This window comes from Saccoglossus kowalevskii, chromosome 4 (assembly GCF_978046115.1).
Source record: "Saccoglossus kowalevskii chromosome 4, keSacKowa6.1, whole genome shotgun sequence".
Taxonomy (NCBI): Eukaryota; Metazoa; Hemichordata; class Enteropneusta; family Harrimaniidae; genus Saccoglossus; species Saccoglossus kowalevskii.
In genome coordinates this window covers 46,253,738-46,280,351 of record NC_140644.1, presented here as the reverse complement: position 1 = coordinate 46,280,351, position 26,614 = coordinate 46,253,738, and the positions used below count along the sequence as shown (strand labels likewise).

Genomic DNA, 26,614 nt, shown 5'->3' with positions numbered 1-26,614 from the left:
GTAATAAAATGAATTGTATTATACATGTAGTCCCATTACGATCAATGTTTGCACCAAGTTTGAACTTAATCCATTCATGTATGACTAAAATCTGGTTGCAGTTAAATGTGTGATTTTGCCATTCACATATCTAGATTCAGATCATGAAATGCATGTGCACATGTCTGTTATGATGCATGATCTGTCCAGGCATGTTTGCTTTGTGTCAAACATTTACCATTAGTTTTATGATAACAACTTCCTTTAGGTATATGGTATATATGGTAAGAAAATAGGAAATAACATTTCTATGCAAATAGTTAAAATTTACATTTTTGCATGTTAAAGACAGTTCTTCTTTTCTGATAATTTGTTTCACTCTTATTTAACAAAATTACGGTAAAACAGGATGAAAACAAGATAAAAATTGATCTGTGATTCTCTAAAAGTTACTAAGCATGCTATTGCAACAACCCACGCATCATCTGAAAGGCAAATACTGTAGTGCATATGTTGTATCAATGTTTGCTTTTTATTCCTAACTACTAGCAGTATACGATTGACTGTATCAAAGGTCTTATATAGGTCACACCTGTCATTTCCCTGTTATTCATAGTGGAGAGAATATAATCGCATACATGTAACTTGATTCAAACCATTACTTCAGCTGTCAATTGGATGGGTTAGAAGACAATTTATTAAAACTCTCAAATGCTCTACTATCATAAGATGAAAGCCTGATTCCACACAACATGAAGTACCAGACTACCAGCAGAATATGGGTAAAATGAAACCCAATAAATAATTACTCAGTGCCCATGGGGATGAGACATCATGCAGTACTGCAAATTAGCTCACATTTCAGCTCAGAAAATACCATGTTGTTTTTCTCATTAAAGATGCCGTTCAAGATTCCAAACAACATTGATTAGAAGACTATTATCAAAAGAAGAGAATCAACTCAACTCCACTTGTGTGAGTCATAATCAAAGAAAGCTTAGAAAGGATATGAAATACAAATAAGGAAAACTGTATTTACTACATTATAAGCACATCATAAAGCAAAAATGTGTTGCAGAATCATTGATATTACAGTTACACATATAAATGAGATCACATGACCATATATGGTCATTTGATATCTCTTGTCAAATTCCTCCATTACAGCACCAGTTACATATACTTAATTGCAACAGTGCTTGAGATATTACACTTATGCATATTAATGAACACTTTTATACAACGTGGGTAATTAATATACATGGATTTCAGATCTGATTACACAAAAGCACCAAGTAAATCTTTTTCAGGTGATTAACTTGGAGCTGAGACAGTGTATCAAGACATAGAACACCAGTATGAAACGTCCAGGGAGCAGAATTCTTACATTCGATACTTGTTCTTGCACGAAATAAGTTCTTGTTCACTTTGATAATTGCTAGCTGTTCAGTTTATGTATGCTATATTTCAACTATGAAATGGATCATTGCAGCACAATAGAAAATCTGTCAGTATACTGAAAATGAGATTGCAATTTTTGTTGGGTCTCCTGTTCTATCAGAGTTTTCATTAATTATAGAAGATCAGATCATCTTGACATAATCAATTAATGTATATATCGGCAAGAGTGGATAATTATACTGCTTATTCTATCTTGACACTGTCATTCTTTTTGTACATGACAATTTAGTATAATGACATTTATAATGAGTAATATGCAACTGTAGATTCAATAAAGTCTCTGAAAAAGATGCCTTACTTTTCTAGGCTAGTGAGCCTCATTATAGTGACACTTGCTATAAATAAAACAAATGACTGCTCGAAAAAATACAGAGAGAGTTACCAGATACAGGCATTCCATAATCCAGCATGCATTTTTAAAACATCTGTAACATCTGTGAACATATTAACACAAGCCACAGCAAACAGACAACCGTCAATCATATTAAAAAAAATAATGCAACCATGTTATACCATGAGACCCCCATATTTTTATATTTTTTTTTTTTTTATTAGACGCATAAAATCCTTAGGAAAGGATAAAAAGGGTCTTACAGAAAGAAATTAAAAAACTACAATCTAAAAAGGAAAAACAAAAAATAAAAACTTTTCTAAAAATATAAAACAAATTAAAAACAATAAAGACAAGTTGCAGCCAATGGTGAATACAGAATATAGAATGAACACAAAATGTAGCCTAATACACTGATAGTTGTTGCTGTTTTGTTCCATAGCTGTTTTTTAAGAAGAAAGCTAAGGCTGGTGCTAGAGTATGGTTTCCCATAATCAAAATGAATTTATTCTGGCTATTTTCTATATCAAAATTTGGAACTTTATTTTGTGCAGTCAGGAATAATTTGTCCCTATGGTGACTGTAAGCTGGACATTTCATTACAAAATGTTGCTCATCCTCAATTATATTTTGGCTGCACATATCACATGTTCTTTTATCCAGTGGCACATTATTATGTCTGCCTTTCTCAATTTTAAGGTCATGGTAACTTGTCCTGAATTTTGCAATTAACCTTCTAAGAGCATGGTTCTGCATAGTAATTAGGTAATTTTCAATTTTTAAATCTTGTTTGAAAAGTCTGTATGTTAGCCAAGGTTTGTTTTCTATTATCATTATGCATGTCTAAGATCCATTGGTTCTCAAATGATTTGTTTATTTTTTTATGAATAAAGTCTAAATTTTTCTTATTCATTATTTCACTTGAGTTTACAATGGTGACAACATCAATATCTTCATGAGGGTTTCTACACTTGTAAACCATTTACTTTTTATATTCTTATTTACTAAGTAGGCTTCTCTTAATAATGTGTTATCAGAGTTTGTTACCCGGTTGAAATACTTAAGTCGTTGTTTCTTGATAAAACAGTCAATGGGGTACCTTCCTAGCTCACCATAAACAGCCATTTTTGGTGTGAATTTGGAGAGACCAAGAATGAACCAACAAAATGAAAGATGGACATCCTCAATTGCAAACTTAGTTGTGCTTTCATCACCCCAAACATCACTACCATATACAATAATGGGTCTTATCAGTTTGTCAAATAAAGATAGTTAGAGGGGTATGTTTAGTGAGTTGTCATAACCGAGTTTGCATTTCAAAGCAAAGAAAGCTTTCATCCCTTTATTTTTTAAATTATTGATACCCTCTTTATGTTTGCCATTAGCACTTATAGTTATACCCAGGTAATTAATTTGCTGAACAATGGCAATTTCTTATTCAGCGAAGAAGAATATATTATTGCTCAGGGCTCTGTTTGATTTATTGAATACAATAACCTTTGTTTTCTCTGTATTAACAGCCAGCCTGTATTTTTAAGTTGTCTAAACAGTTTTGTAGCCCCCTAGCAGATTTAGATAAAATGACAACATCATCTGCATATAGGAGACAACTTACTTTTAAATTATCAAGATCCGGGGAGTCACAGTTTTCAGAGTTGAAACAGTCAGGTAGATCATTTAAGAAAATGTTAAAAAGAGTAGGGCTAAGATTGCACCCTTGTCTGACTCCAGCTGTTGATTTAAAGCTCTCAGTTAAACCCTCTTTTGTTTTAATTCTGTATCTGTTGTTTTCATACATGTCTTTTTTATATCAAACATTTTACCTGATATGCCATTTTTATGAAGTTTGAAATAGAGACCATTATGCCACACACTGTCAAACGCCTTTCTAAAATCTATGAAGCAAGCATAGATTTTGTTAGACTTTGAGGTTGTGATATCTTTTGAATGGCTATTATTATAGAGATATTTTTGTACAATTGTTTTTAATATAAAGAGATTGTCTGTGGTCCTGCAGTTTTTCCTAAAACCAAATTGATGCTTTGAAATAATATTTTTTTATCCAAGTATGCTATTAGCCAAGTGTTCAGGATACTGGTAAACAGTTTTCCTAAGCAGCTAGATACTGCAATCCCTCTGTAGTTATTAGAAATTGTCTTGGACCCTGACTTGTGAATAGAAACGATTAAGCTCGTGTTCCAACTGGCTGGAAAAATACCTGAATTATATATATGACTAAACAATTGTTGAAGCACTTCAAGAATGTAGAATTCTCCATATTTAAACATTTCATTACAGAGCTCGTCCTCCCCTGATGCACAGTCCCACTATGATAGAGGGACTGTGCCTGATGCTTTATTTAGTTTAAGTTGATTAATGCAAGCGGTGTGCTGAAAGGAAGTGTGCCAATAAAGATCATCTAATTAAGTTAACAGTTTTGCTGGGTAATTTGTGTAGTACTGGTGTCTGAATCAAAATGAACAGAACACATTAGAACTATAGTGCCCTATTCATGCACAGTGAGATTATGAGAATATTTACGAGAAAGGCCAAGTTTATTTATAGAGAATGCTATGACAACCATGAGGGTATGCTAGTACCATGGGAGCCTCCCTGTGATGTATGTATGTGTAATTGAATTAGTAACCACCCATTACCATTGTGGATTGCCCTTCAGAGGGTGTTTCCTAATAAATGATATGATATGTTTTTATTTAAAAGATCCACAATCAATGGAACACATGTGTCTTTTTGTGATAATAACATTTGCTAGTTGTTGTTTGCTGGTTGAGGCTACTGGACAACTCAAGTGGCACCACAGCAATTTAAATTAACTTAACCATAACTATAATTTTTTTATTTGGCAAATACGACAAAACAACGACCAATCTTTTCTCATTAAATTCCTGAAAATTGCTAATACATTGATGAAACTGCATTGATTTACATTAATAGTCATAAAACATAATGAGGTAAATCAACTGATCTTGTAAATGACCTGAGGAGTCGGTCACTTTTGGAATTTTTCAGTCATTCCTGACACCTGCAACTGCAATTACAATCAAAGAAAGCTTAGAAAGAACTCCCATGTGCTGAGAGTATTGTAACACATTAAATATAATTCAGAATTACTTAGCTGAAAACTAATTATGCAAATCAGAAAATTAATATGAACAGATTTTAGTGTAAAACTAATGAGGTCTGCGCAATGTAAAATCTATGTACCAAGTTTAATTGAAATGTGATTAGAACCAAAAAATTATGAATTATTACGCTAATTAGGGAATTAATATGAACAGATTTTTACCCCAAACTAATTAGGTTTGTACATTGTCCTAGAGCATCTTTGTACGAAGTTTCATTGAAATGGAATAATTAGTACTTCAGATATCAGTGTGAAAGCTTAAAATTGGTTAATTATGCAAATTAGGTAATTAATATGTACAGATTTTAACCCACAATTATAGAGGTCTGTCTATTGTCCTACAGCATCCATGTACAAACATTCATTGATATGTGATGATTAGTATCTGAGATATCAGTGTGAAAGTTGGAAATTGGTTAATTATGCAAATTAGGTGATTAATATGCACAAATATTTACCGAAAACTAATTGGGTCTCTGCATAATTCTAGATTCATTGAAATGTGATGATTAGTACTTTAGATATCAGTAGAAAAGCTGAAAATTAGTTATGCAAATTAGGTAATTAATATGCACAATTATTCAGCCTAAAACTAATCAGGTCTCTGCATAGTCCCAAAGAATCTATGTACCAAGTTTTATTGAAATGCGATGATTAGTACTTGAGATACCCGTGGAAAAGCTGAAAATTAACTAATTATGCAAATTAGGTGATTAATATGCACAAATATTTATCCGTAACAATCAATCTCTGCATAGTCCTTGAGTATGTAAGTACCAAGTTTCATTGAAATGTAATGCTCACTACTTATATCAAAACCTGAAAATTAATTAATTATGCAAATTAGGTAATTATATGTACTGATATTACCATAAAACTATCAGGTCTGTGCAGTGTCATATGATATCTATGTACCAAGTTTTATTGAAAAGTGATGATTACTACTTGAAATATCAGTGGAAAAACCAAAAATTGACTAATCATTATGCAAATTAGGTAATTAGTATCCACGGATTATTACCAAAAACTAATCAAAACCTAGCATTAGTTCAGAGCATCTATGTATCAAGTTTCATCGAAATCCAATGAGTGGTTCTTTAGATATCAGTGGAACAGTCATAGAACAGCTAAAAATTAGCTAATTATCATGCAAATTAGGTAATTAACGAGCATGGATTTTTACTAAAACCTAATCAAATCTGCGCATTGGCCCAGAGCATCTATACACCAAGTTTCATCGCAAACCAATGTATGGTTCTTGAGATAGCAGTGGAACAGTCGGACACACACACACACACACACACACACACACACACACACACACACACACACACACGCACACACACATACAGACACACTAACTGCAAAGACTACCATTATGTGCTTCGCACATGGGAGTCAAAAACTGGAAAGTGTTGTTGACTTAATGTCAAAGTCACCTTATCAAGAATTGTAATTGGTGCAAAATATAGTTTTCTAACAGGTAATGAGCATCTGATTGGTGGGGTGTAATAGCTACCTAGAACTCTCAAGAGTAAATGAATGTAGTCACTTTTTCCTGATTTCTCATACAATGATTTCAGGTGAAATGGTAGAAAGCAGATTTACTTTACATATATTGCCTGGAGGTGTGGATCTCCTTTACTTCTTGAGAAATGGAATCAAGGGTTTTGGTTCCGCTCGCCATGTTTTATTACAAATTTGAAGCCCCCTGAATTTCTAGCGAATTTCTAGCTGTGTTTCATAATTTTAATAATAAATATAAAATATAAAATACAAGAATTTAATGATTAAATATACAAATTTAATCAAGTTCAATTCAATGCCAAAAGAAAATATTTTAATTATTTTGGCAACAATTTAGTAACACAATAAAAACATACATGATAATAAGTGATTTGGTTACTCCCCTAAACAATGGGGCATTGTGTTGAACCATTATATTTCAATTATAATTATTGTAAGCTACATGCAATATTGAAACTTTATTATTACAAATTAATATTAATTAACGATAGTGAATATATAGCAAAATGCTTAATTTGCAGTCTGATGAGAGATGGAATTCTGTTTTATGCATAGCAGGAAAGCTTACCTTATCCCACGACAGCCACTGCTTAACTTTCTTGTCCAACTTTGGACAACCAGTGCTGGTGTCGGTGACCACGTCATGCGTCATTTCCAGCATCCTGCTTCTGTTCGTTAGCTATGGTAAATACACGGTAAATAACAGTTCGAAAGGCTGAGCTCGTCGCTTAGATGCGCAGGCGTGATCCTAACGTGTGTTGTCACAATATATCGTCACAAACCAACAGGACGAGCGCCACAATGTCGCAAACTTCTCCCTTACGACATATTTTACGGCATGACGTTTTCAAAATTTTGTTTTGATGGTTTTGCGACATCGTGACGTCAGTAAGATTTTATTTTGCGGCCTTACCGCAAAACAGTGAGTAATTCGAAATTTACATTGCCAAGTTGTCAGGTTGCTCGGTATACTCGTCCACAGCAGAAGCTCTTCGAGTTTTTTGTTGTCACTTTTAATTTCATCTGAATCTGAGAATTGTATATTAAGCAATTAATGCAATGCCTATTGAACGCGGGAAAGTCAGCGTCCCCGATGATGATGATTTCCAAGACTTAAAAAACTTAGCAGAAGATCACAGTGGATGGACCATACAATATAGTAAAAATAACGGTGCTGTCTGTGTCTGGACTAAAGACGGCGGAGAGTCAGAATCATGTATAAAAATGTTTAAGGTAAGTTCGCTGCGACCGTAACATTACAATACGTTTTTCCAAAATGTCCGGTGTCGTGCGACTTTTAGAATTGCAACCTTCCAGAATCCTCACGTCACAACCAGTGTATTCGATTGTATGAATATGACGTCTCCACCACAAGAGCTAGCCAATACAATACAATGTGCTAATTTTCACTTCAATATAAACTGGTTTATCAATGTGGAATTGTTCATTTTAGTTATCTCTATGAGATTCAAATTGTATCCCATAATCTGCAACATTAATTAAACCGAAAAGCCAATTTGTATACCATATTGCAACTTGGGACAGGCTGATATTTGCAGCTACATGCACCTCTATGTACCATATACCACATACATAGTACTCACTTTGGCTGTTGTGTGATTAATTTGAGAAGAAATATTGGAAATGGTGTACACAGTCCTCGTGTATAAACCTGTTTATGACCGAACCTGCATTATTTTCTTAATTGTTTATAATTATTAAACAATATTATTAATTTAACACATCAAGTTTCATAAACTGTATCCCATCCAAATTTTATAAGAACTAAAAAAAATAATTTGATCAAAAGCAGAAGGTTATTATTGATGTTAAATTGAGTGTTTTGTGTACAATATGCACAATACTGGTGTCAGATGGTGTTGTGTATTATGAGTGTTGTCGTCTGGGTATCATTGCAATGACAGTTTTGATGCTAGTATTCTTCTTTACAGTCTTATAATTAATTAATATTAATTAAAAATAAAGTGTCCTTTAGTATTTCATCTCATTTGAATAAAATCATGAGTTATAGTAAAATGTTAAAATAAATTGTGAAAATCACATTTAATATTGTAATTTAACCACTATTTATTTTGTTCCTGTTTTGAGAATGTAAGTCACTAAAGAACTATTTTTTATTACCTGTATGGAGTATCACAGAATCGTGAAAAGAACTATGTGTGGGATCATCATTGTTATTTAGATGAGTCCACAGTGTCATAATGTACGTCATACCAGTGAAAGTAGAATGCATTGTAATGAGTTTTCTGAATTACTCGCAGCTGTTTGAATGGCAATATGCACACAATAAAATTCCTAATATCAGCAACTGTTTTAGTTTTGCATAAATTATAAATGTTTGCTGGCAGGCTTATGTTTATTATTATTGCTGGTTTAAATATTATTCATAAACATTAAAATTGATTAAAAAGATGCATAACTTAGGCAAAAAAACAAAAAAAGGGTTATGTACATGAATTGACACGTGGTCATAAAATACTGATCTATGATACATGCATATCTAATTATAATTTATAATTGTAGCAATCTTTTTACATATAATACAATAGATTTCACAAAGAGTTAAACCTTATGTTTTTTGTTGTTGATTCAGTCTTTATTCGTAAAGTGTGATTTCTATATTTGGTGTCAGGTGTTCAGTAATTACATGAATCACTGGTATTAGAGATGAACTGAAAGCAGCTGTAAAAGATTCTTGTCATATTTTATAGTGTGTTTTTTAATTTCTTTCATTTGAGTATAATATTAATTATATGTTGAACATTTCTACATTTCTGAAGCTGTTCTTAATGAGTGATTAAAGTGAATAGTATTTAACATATATAAAATAAAATCCTGATTCTTTATTCAGCAACAATGGTAAATACAGAATAATATAAATGTTCATGGTTTTAGTTGTGAATACTTTAGTGGGTTCATTTCTACTGGCATTTGTGTCATGTTCAATTCTTTTGAGGAACTTCCTCTAACTATAAAATTGCAAAAATATTCAATAAGATCAAATAAAATTATTTCTGGTAACCCCCCTACCTACATGTAGCCAATTGTGTAGAGAGATAAAAATAGTTTATTTTATGCAAATGAGCTCAAAATTATTTATTTCTAAAATTGTTTATTTATTTATATTGTATTTTTTAATTTCATGTACTTCCTCCTATGCAGTGAATGACTTGCAAGTTTTTTTATAAAATAAATATCTTACCCGACCGACCTAAAATGTACCTACCTACCTACCTACCTACCTAGTTACCTACCTACCTAGTTACCTAAATCTGTTTTATTTAATAAATTTTATTTTCCTTATTTGATAATTTTTATTCTAGTTTATTATTGTGTAGTTGTTTTCACTTGGATCAGACATATTCGGACACAATACAGTGCAATGTTCAGGTATTGTATAGGTGTGGTTGGTACGTGGTTGGTACGTGCCTGGTACATTTGTATGTATTGATAACCATGTTTACTTTGATTAGATCTGGATGATGATATGACCTAAGTCTTAAACAATGTATACATACCTGTTGCTGCTTTATTTAGAAGTGTATGTCAGAGGTTTGTCAAAATAAGTAATATTTTAATTATCTAGTGTAGAATAAATAAAATAAATAGTGTAGAATTTATCTTCATCATGTGCTACTACTGGAGATGCATAATGCTTGATAATGTTTTATTCTACTTCTACATTATGAGGATTTCAATTTATTCTGACAAAAAACATGTGAGAGATCCACCATTTGTACCATAATCCAAAGGATTATGATGACTGTACAGTGTATATAAACCAGTTAGCTTCAACCAACCTTCTGGTAGCGTGTTGGCAGTATGGGGCATCCAATTTTGATCTGCACTCTAGTGTAGTCACACTGTGGAGATACACGTTATGCATATGATAAGGTTTATTAATAATTAATTTGTATGAAGTGGCGGTATTCATTTTTTACATGGTGAATAATTTGCAACTCAGATGTATGAGGGAATGTAAATGCTTAGACCAATGTAAGTCCAGATTCACAAATTCACTAGTAAAATTTTACAACTGGCAGAGAATGACTTGTGGTTATGAGGATACTTATTGTATTTAGTTTGCCCTACTGTATGCAAATATACTAACACTGTATTCATGTAATTTGTCTACTCATCAAACTTGGATTAGAAATTATGATTGTCATCTTCTAAACTTGAATCTTACTAGTAGGATGAAATAAAAAAAAATAGAAATTATTGTCCCATTATGATAGGTTTCTAACCTAACTAGTGTTATTTATGAAGTAACTTGTATATGTCTGTACTGTGAGGTAATGGTTCAGGTCATGTCATTGTAATTTGTCATGCTTGATTTGAGATAGTATCTCAGTATACCATGTATCCTAGTATACCATGCATTATTAATTTGTTATAATATAAAACAGCAGATTGTTATATTTTATTGCCACTGATAACTAGTCGTCCATTATACTTACTACTTTGAGGGGGGTTACATTTATATAAAAAAATACCAACCACGCTATATTATAAAAATGTTAACTTCATACATGCACTTATCTACCATTGCTTAAATTGGTTAATAAAGACAAATATAATTAGTAAAAGTACATATAGGTACATGTATGTATATAGAAAGTGATGACATTACATATATTTCCCAGTGAAGTAGCGCTGTTGTCATAACCATCACAGAAACATATAAATATTAATACCATGTTTTTTCCCTGCCCAAATTTTTTATGTATTTTTCTATAATTTGTTGGTTAATTTTGACCCAAATGTACATTAGACTGCTGGTTCTAATGTAACTTGAAAAAAAATATTTGAAAGATACATGTCAATTTATTTTGTGAAAGACATTGCAAGGTCTACGGCTAATAAGTGACTGAATTCACAAGTCAAGGAAAATAATAACAATGCATATATCCAGATAAATGATCACTAAATATTATTATCCCTGGTTACTGCATTGTATGAATCAATTCGTAAACCATCCTTAACTCCCTGGGGAGCATACAGTCTCAGCTGCTCAAGACACATCAGAGATAAGCACACACATAGCAATTACTGTTCTACAGGGTAGGCAGTTACTCCTGCATAGAAAGAAACACAAACATAAAGTGTCTTGCCCAAAGACACAACATTATGAACTGGCAAGATTCAAACCCTCTGATTGAGAGAGAGAGGCATAGCCATTGTACCACAATGCCTAGTACAATAAGATGACTACAATGTCCATGCATGTATAGTTTGAAATGTGTACATGCATAGTTTGAAATGTATACATGCATAGTTCGAAATGTATACATGCATAGTTTAAAATGTGTACATGTCTAGTTTGAAATGTATACATGCATAGTTTGAAATGTATACATGCATAGTTTGAAATGTATACATGAATAGTTTGAAATGTATACATGCAAAGTTTGAAATGTGTACATGCAAAGTTTGAAATGTGTACATGCATAGTTTGAAATGTGTACATGCATAGTTTGAAATGTGTACATGCATAGTTTGAAATGTGTACATGCATAGTTTGAAATGTATACATGAATAGTTTGAAATGTATACATGCAAAGTTTGAAATGTGTACATGCATAGTTTGAAATGTATACATGCATAGTTTGAAATGTGTACATGCATAGTTTGAAATGTATACATGCAAAGTTTGAAATGTGTACATGCATAGTTTGAAATGTATACATGCATAGTTTGAAATGTATACATGAATAGTTTGAAATGTATACATACAAAGTTTGAAATGTGTACATGCATAGTTTGAAATGTATACATGCATAGTTTGAAATGTGTACATGCATAGTTTGAAATATATACATAAATAGTTTGAAATGTATACATGCAAAGTTTGAAATGTGTACATGCATAGTTGAAATGTATACATGCATAGTTGAAATGTATACAATGCATAGTTTGAAATGTATATATGCATAGTTTGAAATGTATACATGCATAGTTTGAAATGTATACATGAATAGTTTGAAATGTGTACATGCATAGTTTGAAATGTGTACATGCATAGTTTGAAATGTGTACATGCATAGTTTGAAATGTGTACATGCATAGTTTGAAATGTGTACATGCATAGTTTGAAATGTGTACATGCATAGTTGAAATGTATACATGCATAGTTGAAATGTATACAATGCATAGTTTGAAATGTATATATGCATAGTTTGAAATGTATACATGCATAGTTTGAAATGTGTACATGCATAGTTTGAAATGTGTACATGCATAGTTTGAAATGTATACATGCAAAGTTTGAAATGTATACATGCAAAGTTTGAAATGTGTACATGCATAGTTTGAAATGTGTACATGCATAGTTGAAATGTGTACATGCATAGTTTGAAATGTATACATGCATACCGTAGTTTGAAATGTATACATGCATAGTTTGAAATGTGTACATGCATAGTTTGAAATGTGTACATGCATAGTTTGAAATGTGTACATGCATAGTTGAAATGTATACATGCATAGTTTTAAATGTATACATGCATAGTTTTAAATGTATACATGAATAGTTTGAAATGTATACATGAATAGTTTGAAATGTATACATGCATAGTTTGAAATGTATACATGCAAAATTTGAAATGTGTACATGCATAGTTTGAAATGTGTACATGCATAGTTTGAAATGTGTACATTCATAGTTGAAATGTATACATGCATAGTTGAAATGTATACAATGCATAGTTTGAAAGATGTATATGCTTAGTTTGAAATGTATACATGCATAGTTTGAAATGTATGCATGCATAGTTTGAAATGTATACATGCATAGTTTGAAATGTATACATGCATAGTTTGAAATGTATACATGCATAGTTGAAATGTATACAATGCATAGTTTGAAAGATGTATATGCTTAGTTTGAAATGTATACATGCATAGTTTGAAATGTATGCATGCATAGTTTGAAATGTATACATGCATAGTTTGAAATGTATACATGCATAGTTTGAAATGTATACATGCATAGTTTGAAATGTGTTTATGCAGTTTGAGATGTATACATGCATAGTTTGAAATGTGTACATGCATAGTTTGAAATGTATACATGCAAAGTTTGAAATGTATACATGCATAGTTTGAAATGTATACATGCATAGTTTGAAATGTATACATGAATAGTTTGAAATGTATACATGCAAAGTTTGAATTGTGTACATGCATAGTTTGAAATGTGTACATGCATAGTTGAAATGTATACATGCATAGTTTGAAATGTATAAATGCATAGTTTGAAATGTATACATGAATAGTTTGAAATGTATACATGCAAAGTTTGAATTGTGTACATGCATAGTTTGAAATGTGTACATGCATAGTTGAAATGTATACATGCATAGTTTGAAATGTATAAATGCATAGTTTGAAATGTATACATGCATAGTTTGAAATGTATACATGCATAGTTTGAAATGTATACATGCATAGTTTGAAATGTATACATGCATAGCTTGAAATGTATACATGCATAGTTTGAAATGTGTACATGCATAGTTTGAAATGTGTACATGCATAGTTTGAAATGTGTACATGCATAGTTTGAAATGTATACATGCATAGTTTGAAATTTGTACATGCATAGTTGAAATGTGTACATGCATAGTTTGAAATGTATACATGCATAGTTTGAAATGTATACATGCATAGTTTGAAATGTATACATGCAAAGTTTGAAATGTGTACATGCATAGTTTGAAATGTGTACATGCATAGTTTGAAATGCATGGCTCGAAATTAGCGGCAGCCCCGTGTCCACAGACTACCAGTTTCTTTCTTGGGGCTACCACTTTTCAAATTCGATAGCCCAAGTGGGCTCCCAAAAATCCAGGATGAGACAGTGTTTACTCAAGGACACGTGATTGCCTGCCTACTACACGCGCCCTTAAAAAAATACTCCAAGGGCGAAAATCGCCCCTCTTCCTCACTGCCCATTGAATCCTTTTAATGATGGCCTGTGCATGTATTTGACTATGACACGCCAACTAGCTTGCTGATACAAATAACAATCACCCTCCCATATATTTCATTTAAAATTGTGCTTCCTTATATTTAAAAAACATTACCTTCTTCGGGTATGTGTACATAAGTTGGAATAGCCCGCACTGAGTTTCTGGAGTATGTGTGTGGCAGGGTGACGCGTTAAGCAACTTGTCGAGGCAACAATGAATTGTCCTTCTCACTTGTTGCGGGATTTAATTAATTATTTCACGCGTCCAATTTCTTATTATTACTCAGTAGTGATTATATTAACGTATAGAAAAATAAATTTGTTGAATTGTTATGAAATGCAACTTAGTTTCATTGTATGCGAATGATTCCGGACGCATATTAAACACTCAATGGTGGAAAATATCCACCATGCTTTGACCTGGGACAGAGTTCTTTGACCTGATAATCGCAAATTAACCAATCAAAATGGTGGATGATGCCAACGTGCTCAAATTACCATAGCTCATTTAAATATGTTAATGTTATTGAACACAACACGGAAGAGATTCGCTGATATTGTAGTACGGTTTGGCTTGGATTATATGGGAAAACGGCATGATTTTTTTTTAAAAACATTTGAAGAATAATTTAACATTGTTTACAGCGATAACAACTCATTGTCAAAACGAAGCTTACCCACTCATGCTAGTCTAGATAAAATTCATACTCAATGACTACGTTAAAATTCAAATTAGACTATATTAGGCGTCCGGAATGATTTAAATGTCAGACAGGATTACGTTACCGTAGAGTTAGTTCTGAGTGTGTGAAAAATGACTGACCTCAATTGGGCTACCAGTGATTGATCTTGGGCTACTAGATTTGAAAAGTGCTAGCCCAGATGGTGGACTACCAAAAAAAAAATAATTTCGAACCCTGAAATGTATACATGCATAGTTTGAAATGTGTACATGCATAGTTGAAATGTATACATGCATAGTTTGAAATGTATACAATGCATAGTTTGAAATGTATACATGCATAGTTTGAAATGTATACAATGCTTAGTTTGAAATGTTTTTATGCAGTTTGAAATGTAAACATGCATAGTTTGAAATGTGTACATGCATAGTTTGAAATGTATACATGCATAGTTTGCAATGTATACATGCATAGTTTGAAATGTATACATGCATAGTTTGAAATGTGTACATGCATAGTTTGAAATGTATACATGAATAGTTTGAAATGTATACATGCAAAGTTTGAAATGTGTACATGCATAGTTTGAAATGTGTACATGCATAGTTGAAATGTATACATGCATAGTTTGAAATGTATACATGCATAGTTTGAAATGTATACATGAATAGTTTGAAATGTATACATGCAAAGTTTGAAATGTGTACATGCATAGTTGAAATGTATACATGCATAGTTGAAATGTATACAATGCATAGTTTGAAATGTATATATGCATAGTTTGAAATGTATACATGCATAGTTTGAAATGCATACATGCAAAGTTTGAAATGTGTACATGCATAGTTTGACATGTGTACATACATAGTTTGAAATGTGTACATGCATAGTTTGAAATGTATACATGAATAGTTTGAAATGTATACATGCATAGTTTGAAATGTATACATGAATAGTTTGAAATGTATACATGCAAAATTTGAAATGTGTACATGCAGTTTGAAATGTGTACATGCATAGTTGAAATGCATACATGCATAGTTGAAATGTATACATGAATAGTTTGAAATGTATACATGAATAGTTTGAAATGTATACATGCAAAGTTTGAAATGTGTACATGCATAGTTTGAAATGTGTACATGCATAGTTGAAATGTATATATGCATAGTTTGAAATGTATACATGCATAGTTTGAAATGTATACATGCATAGTTGAAATGTGTACATGCAGTTTGAAATGTGTACATGCATAGTTGAAATGCATACATACATAGTTGAAATGTATACATGAATAGTTTGAAATGTGTACATGCATAGTTTGAAATGTAAACATGCATAGTTTGAAATGTGTACATGCATAGTTTGAAATGTATACATGCATAGTTTGAAATGTATACAATGCATAGTTTGAAATGTATATATGCATAGTTTTAAATGTATACATGCATAGTTTGAGATGTGTTTATGCAGTTTGAGATGTATACATGCATAGTTTGAAATGTGTACATGTATAGTTTGAAATGTATACATGAATAGTTTGAAATGTATACATGCATAGTTTGAAATGTGTACATGCATAGTTGAAATGTATACATGCATAGTTGAAATGTATACATGCATAGTTTGAAATGTATACATGCATAGTTTGAAATGTGTACATGCATAGTTGGAAATGTATACATGCAAAGTTTGAAATGTATACATGCAAAGTTTGAAATGTGTACATGCATAGTTTGAAATGTGTACATGCATAGTTGAAATGTATACATGCATAGTTTGAAATGTGTACATGCATACCGTAGTTTGAAATGTGTACATGCATAGTTTGAAATGTGTACATGCATAGTTTGAAATGTGTACATGCATAGTTTGAAATGTGTACATGCATAGTTTGAAATGTGTACATGCATAGTTGAAATGTATACAATGCATAGTTTGAAATGTATATATGCATAGTTTGAAATGTATACATGCATAGTTTGAAATGTGTACATGCATAGTTTGAAATGTGTACATGCATAGTTTGAAATGTATACATGCAAAGTTTGAAATGTATACATGCAAAGTTTGAAATGTGTACATGCATAGTTTGAAATGTGTACATGCATAGTTTGAAATGTGTACATGCATAGTTGAAATGTGTACATGCATAGTTTGAAATGTATACATGCATACCGTAGTTTGAAATGTATACATGCATAGTTTGAAATGTGTACATGCATAGTTTGAAATGTGTACATGCATAGTTTGAAATGTGTACATGCATAGTTGAAATGTATACATGCATAGTTTTAAATGTATACATGCATAGTTTTAAATGTATACATGAATAGTTTGAAATGTATACATGAATAGTTTGAAATGTATACATGCATAGTTTGAAATGTATACATGCAAAATTTGAAATGTGTACATGCATAGTTTGAAATGTGTACATTCATAGTTGAAATGTATACATGCATAGTTGAAATGTATACAATGTATAGTTTGAAAGATGTATATGCTTAGTTTGAAATGTATACATGCATAGTTTGAAATGTATACATGCAAAGTTTGAAATGTATACATGCAAACTTTGAAATGTGTACATGCATAGTTTGAAATGTGTACATGCATAGTTGAAATGTGTACATGCATAGTTTGAAATGTATACATGCATACCGTAGTTTGAAATGTATACATGCATAGTTTGAAATGTGTACATGCATAGTTTGAAATGTGTACATGCATAGTTTGAAATGTGTACATGCATAGTTGAAATGTATACATGCATAGTTTTAAATGTATACATGCATAGTTTTAAATGTATACATGAATAGTTTGAAATGTATACATGAATAGTTTGAAATGTATACATGCATAGTTTGAAATGTATACATGCAAAATTTGAAATGTGTACATGCATAGTTTGAAATGTGTACATTCATAGTTGAAATGTATACATGCATAGTTGAAATGTATACAATGTATAGTTTGAAAGATGTATATGCTTAGTTTGAAATGTATACATGCATAGTTTGAAATGTATGCATGCATAGTTTGAAATGTATACATGCATAGTTTGAAATGTATACATGCATAGTTTGAAATGTGTTTATGCAGTTTGAGATGTATACATGCATAGTTTGAAATGTGTACATGCATAGTTTGAAATGTATACATGCAAAGTTTGAAATGTATACATGCATAGTTTGAAATGTATACATGCATAGTTTGAAATGTATACATGAATAGTTTGAAATGTATACATGCAAAGTTTGAAATGTGTACATGCATAGTTTGAAATGTGTACATGCATAGTTGAAATGTATACATGCATAGTTTGAAATGTATAAATGCATAGTTTGAAATGTATACATGAATAGTTTGAAATGTATACATGAATAGTTTGAAATGTATACATGCAAAGTTTGAAATGTGTTCATGCATAGTTGAAATGTATGCATGCATAGTTGAAATGTATACAATGCATAGTTTGAAATGTATATATGCATAGTTTGAAATGTATACATGCATAGTTTGAAATGTGTACATGCATAGTTTGAAATGTATACATGCAAAGTTTGAAAGATGTATATGCTTAGTTTGAAATGTATACATGCATAGTTTGAAATGTATGTATGTATAGTTTGAAATGTATACATGCATAGTTTGAAATGTATACATGCATAGTTTGAAATGTATACATGCATAGCTTGAAATGTATACATGCATAGTTTGAAATGTATACAATGCATAGTTTGAAATGTGTTATGCAGTTTGAAATGTGTACATGCATAGTTTGAAATGTGTACATGCATAGTTGAAATGTATACAATGCATAGTTTGAAATGTATATATGCATAGTTTGAAATGTATACATGCATAGTTTGAAATGTGTACATGCATAGTTTGAAATGTGTACATGCATAGTTTGAAATGTATACATGCAAAGTTTGAAATGTATACATGCAAAGTTTGAAATGTGTACATGCATAGTTTGAAATGTGTACATGCATAGTTTGAAATGTGTACATGCATAGTTGAAATGTGTACATGCATAGTTTGAAATGTATACATGCATACCGTAGTTTGAAATGTATACATGCATAGTTTGAAATGTGTACATGCATAGTTTGAAATGTGTACATGCATAGTTTGAAATGTGTACATGCATAGTTGAAATGTATACATGCATAGTTTTAAATGTATACATGCATAGTTTTAAATGTATACATGAATAGTTTGAAATGTATACATGCATAGTTTGAAATGTATACATGCAAAATTTGAAATGTGTACATGCATAGTTTGAAATGTGTACATTCATAGTTGAAATGTATACATGCATAGTTGAAATGTATACAATGTATAGTTTGAAAGATGTATATGCTTAGTTTGAAATGTATACATGCATAGTTTGAAATGTATACATGCAAAGTTTGAAATGTATACATGCAAAGTTTGAAATGTGTACATGCATAGTTTGAAATGTGTACATGCATAGTTGAAATGTGTACATGCATAGTTTGAAATGTATACATGCATACCGTAGTTTGAAATGTATACATGCATAGTTTGAAATGTGTACATGCATAGTTTGAAATGTGTACATGCATAGTTTGAAATGTGTACATGCATAGTTGAAATGTATACATGCATAGTTTTAAATGTATACATGCATAGTTTTAAATGTATACATGAATAGTTTGAAATGTATACATGAATAGTTTGAAATGTATACATGCATAGTTTGAAATGTATACATGCAAAATTTGAAATGTGTACATGCATAGTTTGAAATGTGTACATTCATAGTTGAAATGTATACATGCATAGTTGAAATGTATACAATGTATAGTTTGAAAGATGTATATGCTTAGTTTGAAATGTATACATGCATAGTTTGAAATGTATGCATGCATAGTTTGAAATGTATACATGCATAGTTTGAAATGTATACATGCATAGTTTGAAATGTGTTTATGCAGTTTGAGATGTATACATGCATAGTTTGAAATGTGTACATGCATAGTTTGAAATGTATACATGCAAAGTTTGAAATGTATACATGCATAGTTTGAAATGTATACATGCATAGTTTGAAATGTATACATGAATAGTTTGAAATGTATACATGCAAAGTTTGAAATGTGTACATGCATAGTTTGAAATGTGTACATGCATAGTTGAAATGTATACATGCATAGTTTGAAATGTATAAATGCATAGTTTGAAATGTATACATGAATAGTTTGAAATGTATACATGAATAGTTTGAAATGTATACATGCAAAGTTTGAAATGTGTTCATGCATAGTTGAAATGTATGCATGCATAGTTGAAATGTATACAATGCATAGTTTGAAATGTATATATGCATAGTTTGAAATGTATACATGCATAGTTTGAAATGTGTACATGCATAGTTTGAAATGTATACATGCAAAGTTTGAAAGATGTATATGCTTAGTTTGAAATGTATACATGCATAGTTTGAAATGTATGTATGTATAGTTTGAAATGTATACATGCATAGTTTGAAATGTATACATGCATAGTTTGAAATGTATACATGCATAGCTTGAAATGTATACATGCATAGTTTGAAATGTATACAATGCATAGTTTGAAATGTGTTATGCAGTTTGAAATGTGAACATGCATAGTTTGAAATGTGTACATGGCGGACTAATAATTCTTATTTCAATTTTCCGTCTGTGACGTCTCTAACATTTTCTCAGAAATTCTGCAGCAGATATCGATGAAACTTGGCAGGTTGATGAACAAGTCTCTGCCAATTATGCACATAATTTTTTTTTTCCAGATCTGATTACCTAATGGGTCTTTTCCATGATTTTCATCCAAAACTACCTCTCCCAACAACACTGACAGAACAACTGAGAATGCTCAGAATAAATAATTAGCTTAGATTGCTAGGGTTTTTAGTGATGTCGTGACCTTGATCTGAATCAGTGAAAGATGGGTCGTACCATTACCAATCTCAGTGGAAAAATGTAGAGGGGTGTCAAGGCTACATTTTGATGAGAATTATAGTGGTGATAATGAAACAAACCCAGGTCCTGGTTATATACAAAAAAGTCAAGTTGTTATTAAACTTTTAAAGGTACATCAAGGTTTACTCAGATTTATGAATGCAGTTTCTTGAGCATGTATGAGATATAGTTTGGTTGCACTTGTGTACTCTGAGATTTTGGACCCAGGTCAATGAAAGTTTTCAGTTATCAGATTAAGGGAAATCACTTTATGATGAGTTGTACCCACATAGAGTACATATTAATTCAATTGTTTGCAGATGTTCCATGTATTATTTTAACATGAGTATTTTATAATTAAATTAGGCGGACTGTGACATTCATGTCTTGTTACAATTATAATACAATTATTATAATAGTTTGAGAAGAAAAAAGAAGCTTGTATGTATGTTCTGTAAAGTTATCATTGTTGATAATAAGTCTGTAGGTGGTACCAATAGACCAATGACAAAGTGGTGGTGTGTATTGGGCCGTGCACAGTATTATAATTGTATATACATTGTATGGTGTATTATCACATGTCCATATCACCCACAGAATTAATGTGACAATCAGTGTGAAATATCACTAAATGATATGCAATCATCCATTTTTTGTATTTTCAAACAGTATGAGGAGAAAACCAAATTTTGCAACGTTACCATTTTTAGTCCCTGTTCATTTCCAAATTGCTACAAGTTATCTCTCACATTTTCTCAAGGACTCTGCAGCAGATGTCAATGAAACTTGGCAGGTTGATGAACAAGTCTGTGTTACATGTGCACATAATTTTTTTTTTCCAGATCTGAAAATCCTTAGTGGGTCCTTTTTAAAATTTTCATCCCAAATTACCTCTCTCTACTACACTGACAGAGCCACTGAGCATGCTCAGAATAATTGATTCTGTTAAATTCAGATTCATGAATTCCTGATTTCAGATTCACAAGTTTTACCAAATGTATTCGATCGATAGTGTATTTTTTTCAGAACTCAGAACCAATTTTCAGAACCCAATTTCAAAATAGTCATCTCTTAGGTTATTATTAATATGACCTCACCCTACCCAAAAATTATTCAAGTTAGCTAAATCCAGTTGTTTCCTTTGATCTCAGCAACTATTGAGCTGATTTTGTTCATGTTTGGTAGGATTACACCTTGACACCTTGAGTACAGTAAAATTCCTAATTGAGGCCGCGGCTTTAATTAAAATTCATTTTTTCAATGGACATATTCAGATGCGTGAAGTCTTGCTGCAGCCTTTAATTAGAGCATTCACTTCGGTAACAGTGGGAATTTTTTCAAAAAACAAGGCCAGAAGGGATAATGATATACTAATGAGATGCACGACACTTGATTGCAACTTTGTTGCAATTCTAAATGCACTTTAGGATTTTTACACACAGACAAACTTGTACACAAACAAAATTTCACACTGTATAACATACTGCACAACAAATAATATCTACAAATAGATTTGTATGCATTTGCAGATTACGGTACTGTATACTACAATCTCTTGAATAGACTAATTCGGTAGCACTGGTATAGGTAACACTTGAGAGACAGCCGTCTGACACAGTCGATTGCGTTCGACTACTGGCATGTTCGACTTCCGGCGCATAGTGACTGTACATTCCATGTTTAATTTAGACATCAGGGAAATTAAAATAAAAAAATAAAAAAAGTCAATCAAAAAAATGTTCGCATGACAAAAAGAAAAAAAACTCAGTATATTATTTAATGTAATATATATATATTTTTTTTTTTTTTTATAACGAAAAGTATATTCTAAAAGAAGTAAAAACAAAAACGAATGCATTCTTAGTAGTAAATGATCACGGTAACAGTCATGCTGCGTTTCACACAAGTGAATAACTTACTTGTATTCGAAGTGTTACAATTGCTGATTATTACTCAGTAGTGATTACAATAACGTACAGAAAATAAATTCGTTGAATTGTTGTGAAAATTCAACTTAGTTTCGCCGCAAGCGAATGATTTCGGTCACATATAGACTTTATCTGATACGAAATCCTCCATGTTTGTTCAAACATCTTTAGTGACTTGAAACTGTTTTTTGACCTGATAGGTCAAGTTGCTAATTAACCAATCGAAACGCTGGATGGTGCCAACATGATTAAATATGTTAATGTAGTTCAACGACCTCATGGTAAACAAAACACAGAAGAGATTTACTGTTGTTGTAGTGCGATTGTTTGGCTTTGATTTTGATGGGAAAACGGCATGATTTTCTTTTAAATCAAGAAATTAGTTGTTTTCAAAAGATAAGCTGAGCATTGAAGAAGAATTTAACACTTTTGACGATAATAACAGCTCATTGTCAAAACGCAGTTTACCCATTCACGCTACCCACAATAAACCTGTACTCTGGAATAAGCGTCAATGACTACGGAAAACCTAAATTAGACTCTAATCATTGAAATGTTTGAAAAATTATGCCTTAATGTAAAATTAAATGTTATATCGTTTTCTGAAATATGTGGTGGCTGTTTGTTTGTGAAAGTTTGGGGTGCGGCTTATATTGGAGGCTTTTTTCTGGGATCAAAACTTGTCAATTTCAACATGAAACAATGTCTCAAGTTAGGGGTGCAGCTTCTATTAAAGCTGTAGCCTCAAATATGATTTTTACAGTAATGACCACACCCTCCCAAAAATATGCAATATTAGATCAATGCAGCTATTTGCTCTTATCCCAGCAACCATTGAGCCAATTTAGTTCATATTTGGTAGGATTACACCTTGACACAAGTAGATGTGCTTTTGACAGTAATGACAACACCCTCCCAAAAATATGCAAATTAGATCAATGCAGTTATTTGCTGCTACCTCTACCACCACCGTGTCGATTTTATTCATATTTGGTATGATAATACCTGGGCACGAGTAGATCTGCTTTTGGCAATAATGACCACACCCTCCCAAAAATATGCAAATTTGATCAATGCAGCTATTTGCTCTTATCCCAGCAACCATTGGGCCAATTTAATTCATATGTGGTAGGATCACACCTTGAAATAAGTAGATGTTTATTTGGCAATAATGACCACGCTCCCCATGTTACATGTACTTGCCCTGAAAACATAGCTTCTGCAATTGTTTAAAAATTAACAGATGTTGTTCTATGTACAATAAATACATTTTAAATAATAAACCTTACTGTGTTAATAACAAATTGTATTTGAATTAACAAAGAAGTCATGTACATCAAGGTTCACTCAGATTTATGAATGCAGTTTCTTGAGCAAGTATACATGTATGACAAATAGTTTTGTTGCACTTGTGTACTCTGAGATACTGAACATGGGTCAGTGGAAGTTTTTAGTTGTCAGTACAAAACTAGATTATTGGAAATCTCTTTTAATATGATAAGTTATACCCACATAGATTACATATTCATTCGCCTTGTTTGCAGATGTTCCTTGTACTACTTTATAATCAAATAACAGGGACTGTGACATTTCATGTCTTGTTATTAATGTGATATGAGAAATTCAGTCTGGACAACAAAATAAATTTACATGGTATATTATAAGTTGACCTTGACCAGAAATCAACTTTTAAACATGTCAGAAACATGGCAGTGAAATTACAAAATTTGAACATGACAAGCTGTGCTATTTTATTATTCCACGTTCCGCCGCAGCTTATGTTTATGACTTATGACTTATGTTTTGACCTCCATGCGTCTGGTGTTTCCGTGCACGTGTCCTGACCTGTATCTTAGAAATGCCTGAACCAATCACAATCAAACTTCACACATACATCATGATCATACATGATATTATACATATGCACATCAATTTGTTTCATGATCTGATTAAAGATGGCCGAATGGCGGCTATTTTTGTTCTAAAAATCATCAAAATCAAGCATTTCTCGGCTGTTTACAGATGGATTTTGTTCAAACTTGGGATATACGTTGTACATTATAGGTCTCATGCCACTAATTAACCAATGGCTGCTGGTAGCCCTCAATTTAAATGCCTTGTAAGAACCAATGAAATTTGTTAAATATTTTTTTTCTCAGGTGCTCCCTGTTTGAGGGCGTAATCACCTGGGTCAAAGGTGAGACCAACATATGGTCTTTTGTTTACTACTTAACGGCTGTGTGGGTTTATTCTGTGTGTATTTGGATGTTCTAATCTTGGTGTTTTTCCAGTGATTTCTCTTGGTGCAATCCAAATACAGTAGGTGTGTCTTGTTTACCTGAGATTTGCAAGAGTTTGAGCTGGCCAACATGTTAGATTTTTTCATATGGTTGATTACTGGCATGTTGATTTCCCATTTTTGAGCCATGTTTTCAACTTTCTTTGTCATTTTCATATAGCAATCTCGTCATATGTTAACATTGTCGTCTATGGAAATTCAATTAGTGGTATGAGCCCTATAGGACCTTGATGCACATCATTTTGTTTTCATATAAGATTCAAAATGGCCGACTGGTGGCCATTTTGTTTTAATGAATGTGGTTCTCGTGCCATATCTCTGACTTGCTTTGACTGATTATGTTCAAATTTTAAATATTCATTGTACATCATGTCATAGATATACAGTACTCATTCTGCCCAACCTCCAGCTTTTATCGCTTTTTTTCCCGACTGCTTATCGCTTAATTTCCGACCGCTCGCTGCTTTCCGACCGGAAACCGACCGCTTTTTTTTCGCTCACTCGCTCGCTTTTGTTCGCTCGCATTTGTTTGCTCGCTCTTGCTATGGCTGGCTTCAGAAACATGGTCCGCTTGCCAACTAACCGCTAGAGTAACGAAGATCGTACATTGTATCTATAAACTTATGTTATTATTCGAAATAAATTTAGGTTTTAATGATGATTCAAAATACAACGCGTATTGCTTCTCTGTATTGGGAAGGGGAACAAAGACGCCTTCAAATCACTTTACACATTGTAATGTTTGCTACGCAAGTCGAACTGTGACCTGTATTTACATATTTATGTCCTTGTGTGCGTAGTTCAAGCAGCTATATAACTGGTCAATCAATCGTGATATGCATTAAGTACTAGTATTTGTGTGTTGTGTGTGTGTTTCTGTGTGTGATTTTGCCTAAATTTATTCCGAACTGCACTCAAAATAATTTGACACTTTGTTATTTGCGAACTCAACTCACACTATGACCCTTACTCAATTTGCATAAGTAATACGAATGCTGTAGTTCAGAAAATCTATCGGGTTAACTTTTGCTCGTGTCTGGGTGCGCAAAACAAATCTGCACTTATACTCATCGCATAGCTGAATTTCTGCAAATCAATTGGACTTAAACTACTAGTATAATGACTGTGACGATTAATCTCTTGTCTGAGTACATACGGCGACAAATTATTGGGTTGGCAGCAGCCGGACAAAAAATGAAAGAGAGGCAAACATAAAACAAAACAAACGCAGCCAGTGATACATTTCGAAAATAAAAATACAAAATAAACTCAATCAGAGGAGCCGACCAC

The 26,614-nt window shown here is 32.0% G+C and overlaps 2 protein-coding genes across 2 annotated transcripts in view; one reads left to right on the top strand and one right to left on the bottom strand.

Moving 5' to 3' along the window:
- LOC100367722 (phosphopentomutase-like) overlaps positions 1–7,294 on the bottom strand; it is a 177,860-nt gene extending 170,566 nt beyond the window's left edge. The window contains exon 1 of the mRNA XM_085498186.1: positions 7,012–7,294. Coding sequence (XP_085354312.1) covers positions 7,012–7,104 — 93 coding nt within the window. The 5' untranslated portion in view covers positions 7,105–7,294. The remainder of the gene's footprint in view (positions 1–7,011) is intronic.
- A 66-nt stretch (positions 7,295–7,360) lies between these two features.
- LOC144362329 (START domain-containing protein 10-like) overlaps positions 7,361–26,614 on the top strand; it is a 144,659-nt gene continuing 125,405 nt past the window's right edge. Inside the window, exon 1 of the mRNA XM_085498185.1 lies at positions 7,361–7,676. Within this exon, the coding sequence (XP_085354311.1) occupies positions 7,503–7,676 (174 nt within the window). The 5' untranslated portion in view covers positions 7,361–7,502. The remainder of the gene's footprint in view (positions 7,677–26,614) is intronic.